The 11,472-nt window shown below is 30.6% G+C and overlaps 1 protein-coding gene and 1 non-coding gene across 3 annotated transcripts; both read right to left on the reverse strand.

Moving 5' to 3' along the window:
* Nucleotides 1-2,382: 2,382 nt before the first annotated feature.
* Trnav-aac (transfer RNA valine (anticodon AAC)) lies at nt 2,383-2,455 on the reverse strand. Its single transcript has one exon. It is a non-coding gene; the product is annotated as a tRNA-Val (tRNA).
* Nucleotides 2,456-2,494: 39 nt separating this feature from the next.
* Nucleotides 2,495-10,917, reverse strand: LOC116775277 (organic cation transporter 1-like). 2 transcript variants are annotated; one of them, XM_032668143.2, is made up of 12 exons: nt 10,501-10,917; nt 7,881-8,065; nt 7,575-7,626; nt 7,392-7,499; nt 7,149-7,252; nt 6,804-6,997; nt 6,010-6,130; nt 5,572-5,707; nt 4,938-5,499; nt 4,480-4,611; nt 3,965-4,146; nt 2,495-3,673 (listed from the first exon to the last, which is right to left on the reverse strand). In XM_032668143.2, exons 1-12 carry the CDS (start codon nt 10,627-10,629, stop codon nt 3,494-3,496), a joined length of 2,085 nt encoding a protein of 694 aa, XP_032524034.2. In that variant the 5' UTR covers nt 10,630-10,917; the 3' UTR covers nt 2,495-3,493. The 2 variants fall into 2 exon arrangements, with proteins under 2 accessions (XP_032524034.2, XP_032524036.2); XM_032668145.2 differs by lacking the exon at nt 10,501-10,917 and having other exon boundaries at nt 7,392-7,495; nt 7,881-7,967.
* Nucleotides 10,918-11,472: the final 555 nt, after the last annotated feature.

Consider the following 11,472-nt stretch of genomic DNA (forward strand, 5'->3'; position numbering starts at 1 on the left):
GGATTGCCCTATTTAAGGGATTGCAACACTACACACACACACACACACACACACGTGTACACAACACACCGTCCATGTGTGCGTGTGTTAAAAATATTGACGTGTTTCCCTGAAACCTATAAAAATATGTTCGTTTATTTTGACTGTCAATTTAATAGATCGTTATGAACATACGATTCAATTGAACATTTCAATAAGATTATTTTTTAATGGTTGTATTATTTAAAGAAAAGAAATTTTAACTATAGAGATGTCAGTTTGAAGTTTAAGTAAACAAAATTAAGATGATATAACGAATACAATAAAGTTGCAGTAATTATTTATTAATGTTATGTATAATATTTATATTTCTACATTATTAATTAATTTAATATTACGTTGGACGCTACAGGCGCCGGGAGGTGACTTAATCATACGTTCTCACGACGTACATTCATTATAAAATACTTTAGCGAAGCCATTTATTGATATACTATTTAAGAATATACATATATATATATATATATATATATATAATTACTACTAAATATATATGTAGATATATATATACATAGATATATTTTTAGTTGATACTAGGTTTGGAGAATTCACGATTGATTACAGATTTCCACGAGATTTTTATTACTTACTGTATAATTTAATATTATTAATTAGTAAAATAAAAATGTATTAGATAATTTCATATCAGAATATTAGTATAAATCTTTCGTAACATGATACAGTGTAATTAAAACAGTAGGTAAATGTAAATCACTGTAATTAGACTGTGGACATAAAATCTGTAAAGGAATTGTTATAGATGAGTGTTTCTTACTCTTTAACGTGAGAAAAGCTGAACGTGTTTTAACAAAACTTTTATATGATATAGTACATACATTAGGATAGCAAATGGACTGTGTACACTATGCAGTATACTGGAATTATTTTCTAGACTAGGAGTTGTAGTTCTATGTACATAGATGGCGCTTTGAGTGGGTAAATACAATTTAATTAATATCTTATTAATTATAAATTTACGATACGTATATATTTATATTATCTTAATCTAATGATAGTTTGAAATATTTTGACAATGTTTCTTGAATATTACAATACTGCGCATATTTCTTACATGTTATGCTTCCTTGGTATCCGATTACACAATCATACAATTTAAATACATATTATAATTATTGTTGTTTGTTTTTATTTTTTATTAATTTACATAATCTATTATTTTATATGAGCTTATTATCTTTGCAGTATATGTATGTAAGTTATAAGAACGTCTGAAATCTTTTAACTTAATTTTGAAGCCGATATCCTCAACGGATTGATCTGAACCTTTGTTTAAGAGCCCAGTTTGGACTATAGCGTGTGGTCACATGTGTGACGTCATACTTTATATAAAATGGCGTCACATCCAAGATGGCGGATTTGTTACATTTAATGCTATTTACAATATAGGTATCAAATGTGAGATTTGATTGTGAGGAGACACGAGTACCTAATATATTTATATTAATATGTATATAGGTTAAGTAAGTATTCTATTTTAATAAATTTCTCGGTTATAATATTTTGTTGTTAAAAAGTTCTGGCTGTTTTGTAAAAGTTATTTTTAAATATATATAAAGCTTTCTTGTTCTTAATAGAAGAGGAACAAAAGTTATTTGCAAAATGTAAAAACCCATGACCCCAAACATCAATTCGTGTCATTAAAGATAATCCGGGATACAAAACTTTCCTTTTAGTCAGATTTTTTTTTATTATTAGTTTTAAAAATATGTATATATAATTCTAAGAATAATAATATCTATAAATGAATTTTTTCAATTTAATATTTTATAAGTAAATTAATTTTAGTCGTCACAATTATATAAGATTTATTCAGTTCATATTATTTTCCCGTCTTTCATTGATTATTGTGAAGACGGAGAGAGAAGACAATCTACAATATTTTTAAAGAAAGTGCCACCTATGAAAGCAGAAAGTAACTCTATTGCTGCTAAGTAAGCTTATAATTTGTGTAAGATACATGTAATTATACGCTAGATGGCAGTGTTTGTAACATTTAAAGAATATTGCTCTCATTCTTCTATTAATAATGATTATAAGAGTTTTTAGTTGTTAGAACCCCTTTCACACCTTGGAGTGGTCAGAATGTAATATATGAGATAAAGATATTTATTCTGTATTTTGGTAAACCGCATATACTTTTCTTTTCTTATTATAAATAATAAATGTTATTCTTAAAACAAAAGCGTATTGCAAATGTATCCTGATAAGGAACATTTTTTTTTTTTCGAAACGATAAAAATCTTGTTGTAATTTTAATTTTAATAATTTTATAAAATATATTTTAGTCAATTTATAAACTTTAACAAAAAAAATGCAAAAATATGTTTCCGCCCGGGATCGAACCGGGGACCTTCTGCGTGTTAGGCAGATGTGATAACCGCTACACCACGGAAACCGATGGTAAGTCGTATAAAAAAAATAAACTGTTATAAAATAGCATGAATATAAAATTATATATTAAGTTTATTAAAAATAAATACTTATAGCTTATTTCGACTCTGACCTTTAACCTCATTAACTTTTTTTTATAAAGATATAAATTAAGTAACCATTTTATAAAATTTTAAATAGCAAGACATAATTTTAAATAAAACTAAGGTTTTTTTATTACTTTACAAACTACGTAACCCTGACGTTTCGGTTACTTTGCAGTAAACCGTGATCACGAAAGTGTCCCGTAAGTAAAATAATAAAAAAGCGTTGTTATATCCGAAAACCTTAGTTTCATTTAAATGAATGCAGCGATAATATTAGATATTATAAAAATTTTAAGTGTTGCAATATTAGTATTGCAATTTTATGGGTATTGAATAAAACTGAAGGTCACAATATACATTCGTTAATAAAATGTAGTTTCAAACTCAATCAGGATATAATACGAGTACAAAAAGATTCACAATTTTTTTCTGACTAGACATACCGACACAAACATATAATGATATATTTAGATAATATGTTATTTTTCATTAATGTGCAAAAATAAATTCCCAACATGTTCCACAATTTATCTTAATTTATGCTAAAAAGAAAATCCATTTACCCTATATATTTCTGGCAACTATTTCATAAAAAAAATTCATTAACTACATATTTTATTATCAATTAGTAATACGACTAAAATTGCTGATTAAGTTTTTTTTTGGTGTTTTTTTAATAATAATAATACTGTTTTAATATTTACACAATTAGAGGGCGTGAATTGTTTAAATATAATTAATATATATAAAGAGGAACAGACAAAGCAGAAGAACGAAAACATCGCATCTACTTTCCGGTTTCTTTACATTAGTTGCAAGAATTGCTGTTGTAACTTAGATGGAACCTTTTAAATGCATCAATGTTTTTAGTGTAGTGATTGTAAATATTTTATATGGACACATAACATAGAATGGTTTTCGCGATTAATCTGTTTCTTCGACTCATATTTAACGATTTATTCAAGGTTTTCCTCAACACAGCTTAGTACTTTAAAATCTCGACCGAACAATTCTCCATCCCCCAGGGTCTGAGGTAACGGCTGGTTGAGAGTTTCCGGGAGGAATAATGTGATGACTCCCGCAAACAAACTCAACACGCCCATGATGACCAAGGGCAGGTCCCTCGACAAGGAGGCCTAGAAACAAAGCTGACGTAAAACACTTGTTTAACTAGGAAGAAAGCGGTTTCACGTTGTAGAATACTGTAGAAGTTTGTGTTGCACTAGTTATAAGCCATAAAACAGGGTAAAGAAAGCTTCATTAACACCTCTGCGAATAAAAAATCATTTTTTAATTTGATTGTATTTAACCTATAGGTAGTCTTAAAAAAATATTTTCCGAGCATAAAAAACTAATAGGGAAAACACTTTTGAAGTTAAAAATATTTACAGTTTTTTTGCACAATAACTATCTGATCAGATACCCACCAAAGACACAATATACGGGCACGCCAACAGTCCTATTCCGGCTATGAAAGACGCGCACGCCATGGCCTGTGCTCTTAGAACTGTGGGCAGAAGTTCACCTATGTGCACATAGAACACAGAGAAAGAGGCCGCTGCACAGAGACGACCCAGCATCGCCAGGAACACTGTCATCCACGGCCAAGCTAGAAGTAATTAATATTAATCGACTAGTATAGAATAATATTTGATGTGAACCTGTGAACCTGTGCTTTTGAAAACCTTGCATTTAAATTGTGTAGAAAAATTTGGACTACGTAATATTTTAAAAAATCTCCTTCAATTGTCAATTCAATTCATTTTTTTTTTCTATTTGGATAATTTAATAAAATAATGTATATTTTTTACAAATTCAAGCACTGAAAAACGGATAAAAGGTTTATAAAATGTCAACAATTGATTAAACTTTCTACAAGTTTAAAAAATATGTATATTTTGGAGGTGTAGTCTTTCACTTTCAATATAACTTCATCGTTTACCTTCTGGCACTAGCGCACAACATAAACAAGCAACTCCACCAACGTTGACAAAGCAGAACAACACCCACCGCCGCCCGAACCGTTCCATGGACTTCCAGGCAATGAAATATGATGGCAGTTCCACTAAACCTCCTGGAAACATCATGAGAATCGGTTGTTATTACTCGAGAGAAACGAAAAACTAACCTAAGAAACTACAGACAAAAAATAAACCAAAATTCAAGTTAAGAAGTAAACTGTGTTAGTAACAGAGAGGAGCTTGGACGGTGAAGGTGAGTACTTAATGCTCGTTTGATAGAAACCCCTTTAACCTACACCAGGGTCGTAAGTCCCAGGCACTGTTGAAGCTCCTCTCCCTGCAACGCGATGGACCTGGCTCCCGCACGGTGAATCCATGGACCGCTGAGAAGTTTCATCTCTGTGTATATTAATGTGCAAGTTAAATAAAATGGCCGTACCTATAAAGAATGCCAGATAATCGTCCACGCCCAAGTTTGGTGTATTGTAACTCAGACCGTTGTACACAACGCCTATTGCTATCCAATTGACAGTGAGCAAAAAGAACTTCCTTCTTAAATTAGGATATTTGAATATATCAAGGGGAGAAGCCTTGCAATCTCCTTCGGAGTTTTGGTCATCTAACCGATTTCTTTCTAAGATATCCTCTTCCTCTTCTTTCAGTAAGATCTTGTTCACCAATTGCATCGATTTTCGTCTCAATGTATGTATTTTTGATTTGTCAATTGGTTGAAGGATTTCATTTCTGTCGTTGGGACTCAGCTCTTCTTCTGTATCACTTTTAGTGTCTGCAAGTTTTACAATATTAATATTTCTTGTTTCTTCTTCAGCTATGTGCTCAGTTTTATCATCTTCCTCGTGTACTTCACTTATTATGATTGTTGGTTTGTACGCAATCATTTCATTCTTTCTTTGCTTCAATTCCTTCGTTTGTGGCGACAAAACCTGACCGTTACGTAAGATTGTAATTTGTGCTTCGTCGTCATCATTTTTCACCTTTTTCTGTAATACGTACTTAATATTAAAAAAGCTACTTATAATAAAATTTTGTACGACCAACTTCATAATTCTTACATGTAATTCTATTAGAAAGCCACTGTCTAAATGGATACCATTTCTTCTAGCAAGTTCTCTGAGAACTTTCTCTGCATCAGCAATACGTCCTCTCCCCACTAACCAGCGTGGTGATTCAGGAATAAGCCAGTAATATCTGTAATAATAGGGTTGAAATAGGATATAATAAGAAAGATAATAGTCTCTGTTGTACTAAACTTTAAAGTTATTATGGTAAATTCTTGAATAATATTTTAAATCATTGCGGAACCTGACTCATTGCCTGAAACAAAATCTTTATTTCGTGAAGTTAATGAGGTGCACTTCTTACTTCATATATTTAATTCCAAATATAAACTCAGATTTATGTACGAGGACAATATATTGTAGAATCTAGATATAACGTGATGTAGGCTATTCTAGTTGATATTTGATTGCTTAAACAAGTTTAACACGAACCCGAACAAAAGGACGAAGGGAACACTGGAGGCGAGCGATAGATAGAACCAATCTCTCAACAGCCACGCCAGGATTGCCAGCAGACACATACCGCTTCCAAACAACATCCCAACTACGATACCTGAAACGTAACGCAACATCATGAAGTATTTTAGATTAATTTGCAAATACCTCACAATATTGAGAGATAATTCCAAAAAGAAGAATGTATTATGGCGGTTATAAAAAACACTATCTATTTGTCTGACTGATTTGCATAGTTTCGAAGTAAATTGTTACTCTTAGTAATAAGAAACATCTTCTAATATGTAGATATTTATAAAAAAAAGTAAATTGTATACAATTTCATAACAATATATAATATATTTTCGGAATATTATAAATATCTTTGAAGTAACATATGGCCTTTATCAAACTATCTCACGTCAATTCTAAAGTATTAAAGGAAACAAAAATCAACAAGCTAATTTCATTAAAGAGAAGTCAATGATTAAATTTTTATTTAAATTAGAAGTCATACAGTGTAAAATTCATCGACATGACCAGGAAAGGAACCTGCTACCATCGAAATATCGCGTTCAAAACCCACGGCGGGATATTTTAATATAACAATAATTTGATTCTTAGTCAGCCAAGCTTAATTGTTGAGTTATGTTCAGACATAGCTCAACATTTAAGTCGTATTTACAGTAACTCATTAAGGTCATACTCTTCAAATCAAGACCTCGAATTTATAAAAAAAAATCATAAAGCGATTAACAATAAGTTTCGTGAGTCCTTCATAGGCTGCGTACCAGCATAAGTTCTCCATTTCGGCGGCATCAGCTCCAAAGCTAATATGAAGGGTAACTGGTAAAGCGCTGGGAAGAACAGTCCACCAGCCACCCTCAACACTATGAACATCCAATAATTCCCAGGGAATGAAGCGGCGATAGCGAGCGGCACCTCCAGGGTTATCATGAGTAGAATCGTGGGTCTGCGCCCGTATCTAATATTTGAGAATACGTAAATTTTTTAATTGGTCAAATCAGTTAAATCTTTTGTATTTTTCTTATTTTCCATTTAAGTAGCTTTTCTATACTGTTTAAGTAAATTACTTGCTGTTATGAGTATTCCAATGAGCTCTTTTATAAACACACCTGTCAGATAATAACCCGAAGAATACGTTTCCGAAAATAGATCCCACCCAGAATAGCGTGTTGCTTGTTCTTGGTAACCACTCTCTGTCGCAAACCAGCGAAAACTGCAACGAAAAATGTTAAGGAAACCAAAATTTCTATACGAAATTGATATTTCTAAAGATATAATTTATCTTTTGAACACTATTAATGCTATCCGAACTAAATTGTACAAATTTTTGACCTACATCCTTGATTTCTCACCTCCGTGACCAAAGTCCTAGTGTACAGATCTTTTTGAAATTGCCAACCATTTTTACAGGACACACGTCCCTTCCTCAACATCAATATACTGTCTCCTATAGACTCTATCTAAAATAAATAAATAACTGTATAAAATCGCACACAATTTAACATTAACAAATTCTTATACATAAATAAAATCACCTGTTTATCTTCAAGTACATTCTGTACTGATCCCTGTAGTACGTTATTGGATCTGTCGAAAATAAATCGATATTTACAACATATAATATCAATGGTAATTGATTACACGTGAATATAGGCTGGGTTAAAATAAGCGTAATATATATTTTACGATAAAGGCGATGGGCGCCGAATCAATATGTTTTGAAGCCAAAATGATAATGAAGTATTTGGCTGTCTGCCAATACAAAGTCGAACGAAGCTGTACACAAACTTTAAATGTACTAAGTTGATATTTTATGACCAAAAAACAATAATAAAATGTACCTGTTAGTAATTTGTTTAAGTGTTTTGTTTAACGCGTTTATATCTATGTCGTAAGTGAGACAGGACTCGTAAACTCCATCTACCCCCGGCACTGTGAGGTTCAGTAAGACGTCCTCTGGAAGATCCAACTCATCAATTTCCGGTATCGGAGCACACCAGTGGACTGGTGTGGCGTTCGTGAACACCTGGAATAATAAAAATATAGTGTCCAGATCCAGAACAATAAATAACGGCTGTTAAATTTTAATTATTTAAAAAATAAATGTAAACAACAAATTGTATACGCAATATGTACATATCAAAAATCCTGTCAGACAACATTTCGCGTTGGACACGTTAAGTTTGGCGCTAACGAGACCCGTTTTAAATAAATTACGATTCATTATATTATGCACGACATAAAATTTTAATAAAATGCTATGGCGGTCAACCAAATATTTTGATTTTTGAATTGAACCGCTTCGACTTTTATGTTCTCCTGGTACAATTTTTGAGTTTCGAAATGTGAATTAATTACTACTTACTATGTATGTTTTTTTTAATTTTTAATGCGTCTGGTTTAATATTCATTTCGGTGAGAAGTTAATTAATGCAAGAAACCAAAAAAATTGTCTCAAACTTATACAGTAACATAGTTTTTTGTTTTGGTGTGGCCATTTACTAAATATAGATAATAATTTTTTGTGACAAAAACCTGATTTAATATTTGAGTATGTAAAAACAATTATGCTCAGTATTATATAAATTCAATTTGTATCAATACTTTTTTACTTAAATATAGTAATTTATTTAAGATAAAAATAATGAATCTTGTGAATGTATTAAAGTTAGTTATATATTTCTCACTATCCAGCATTAATTATAACAAGATCTAATAATGTCCGAGTTATTTTAGTTCAAGGTACGTAATTGATTTAATAATTGAACCTACATAAAATTAAAATTAATTTATTATCATATAAATAGTAATTATTTAAATGCTAAACAAGTGTACAAGCGGATACATATAATATTTTTATAATTTCTGCCTATCTGTTTGTTAGGGGCATGAAAGGCTGAGCCGATTTTGAGAAGACTTAAACCGTAATGGTAGGAGCTTAATCAAGTTATATGTGATATATATTTATTATCTTTATTTTATTATAAAAATGTACATGTATCTCGGAATCTATATATATATATTTTTAATTTATAAAATAATTGTAGCCTACCGTAATTAAATCTAGTATGTAAACGCGTACAGAGTACTGTTATGTAAATTAAACTCGGTGAGAGTTTATTGTGTTCAATAGATCAAGGTCAGGTAAATAAGTTTTACATCACTACTTTCAACTAAAACTAACTTTGTACATGAATGGTGATAAAAATACATTCTAATGAATGAAACTTAGACTTAACATGTCCTAGAGTTCGTCTAGTTATTAAAAGGCGTATTACTCTTTCAGCTTAGAACTTGATGTTAAATGGAGAAGAATCTTTTATAAATATAGACGGCCACATCATATTCTCAATTGTTTTCAACTGTTATTTAACCCTAAGCCTATTCTTAGGTCCTTGGTAACTGTTTTCACCTATTTTTTCCACCTGATATAACCCAACCTCTTTACTGGGTTGTTGGAAACAGATTTTCTATATTTATCCCTGTCCGTAATTCATCATAAGCAAGTGTTGACTCAATCATTGTAATAGTCAACATAAGTTAATTTACCTAATTTTATGAAATACTTCCTCGTCCTTATAATATTAAGTAATTGTGTTTTACAGAGTAAATGAACGACGAGAGGAGAATAACTTAAAATCGTGAGTAAATAGTTAGAGAGTAATTAAAATATTTACGGATCTGTTAATGTTATTAAGAGAGGAGATCCAAAACTTCCCGTTTTTTTTATAAATGAGAAAAATAATAAGAGTATACGACACGAAACAAGCGCTATTGAAAACAGCAACTACCTTAAAAATAATGTTTCGTATTAGAATTTTTGCGTTTTGAAATCAATCTAAGTCCTAGTTAGCAAAAAATTCATAAAAAAATATCAATAAAGCTTAAAATATACATATGTAAAATAACCAAAGACTTGAATTAGTTACGATGTTTGTACGAATGAAGTAACAAAAAATTCTGACAGTTGATATTATAAGTACGCAGAGAAAAACGCAGATGAATATTAATTTGAAGGGGCACTTAGAAAGAAATACGCATTGCGTGACGTATTCCGCCTTTTTATGAACAGATGACTCTCTGAACTGGGTGTATATATATATATATATATATATATATATATATAATAAAAGTGAAAAACAGTTGAAGATGTTGTCGTTTACATTTGGCTTTTTCTTTATATTTGCATAAATCTTACCTTGAGAAGTTTTTCGTTTTTTGTTTAATTTCCAAAAGATCTATATATACAGAAAATGTATAATAAACATTGTTATGTAAAATTATGTTATATATAAAATTTCAATATATTTCTAAACTTTTTTTACTTATTATTTTTTCGTGGAAAGTATCCGATTATCAGAAAATAACGGAAATGTTTTTTGTTACTTGTAATAATTTAAATTACCTAATTTTTTTGGACAAAATCAATACAAAGCTAGTTTCTTTATCAACTTGATTTACCTGGGAGAAAACTAAAAACGAAGTAGGTATCGCCGCGAGACCACATAGAAGATAGAAAAGAATGATGTGCCAGTAGCCTTGTCTCGTCGCCAGGGTAGCAGCCTCATCCAACTCCCGGGTCCAAGTCATCTTCCCCTCATCCGAAACTCATGAACCATCACCTCAATGTCCTCCGAAGATTCAGTCGTTTATCACATTTATACATTACTAAATACACCAAAAACTTTTTATTAATTTTAAAGAAAATATTCGGCTTAAAGAAATTATTCAAAAAATAAGTAATTTTTTTTTAAATATGAAACAAAATAATATATATTTCACAAATACTTCTAATACGTAAAACAACGTATTTGTTAAATTACAAAAAAAATCCTCAACGTAAGCCAAGTTAGCTGGCGAATAGCCACAGCACTACTGACATCGGCGCAGGCGCATGCGACGCGATTGTACGCGTCTCACGAATACGACCTATAGTATACGGTTTTACATGTCATTTAAATAAAATCCTCAGCATGTGTTATGCTAAACAACAATTATTATAACAGCATAAGCATGTCTGTAGTATGAATAGGTTATATAAATGTGTTTGTAAGTCTTTGAAGTAACTGGTATATATTTAAAATAGTTTTTATAAACATTTTACATGAATGTCGTAAATGAAATTATTGTTTGAATATTTATCTAGTCGTAATATAAATAGATGTTTTTTTATAAACACAATGTTTTTCACTTCCAAGCTTAATCTAATATAGATATGAATGTTCGTTTGTTTATTACCAAATCTAAGTGTTGTTATAAAATATTTTATAAATCACATTGTCACTAGATTTTAAACGTGTAAGACAAAGTACGACTGGTTTGTTTACTGGTTTACAATAAGACGGTGAGTGACGGTCAGCAAACAAAATATATGGTTATACTTAAATATTTCATATCTATTTTCAGAAGCATCTCATTGTAAGTTACATAATA

This window comes from Danaus plexippus, chromosome 25 (genome assembly GCF_018135715.1).
Source record: "Danaus plexippus chromosome 25, MEX_DaPlex, whole genome shotgun sequence".
Lineage (NCBI taxonomy): Eukaryota > Metazoa > Arthropoda > Insecta > Lepidoptera > Nymphalidae > Danaus > Danaus plexippus.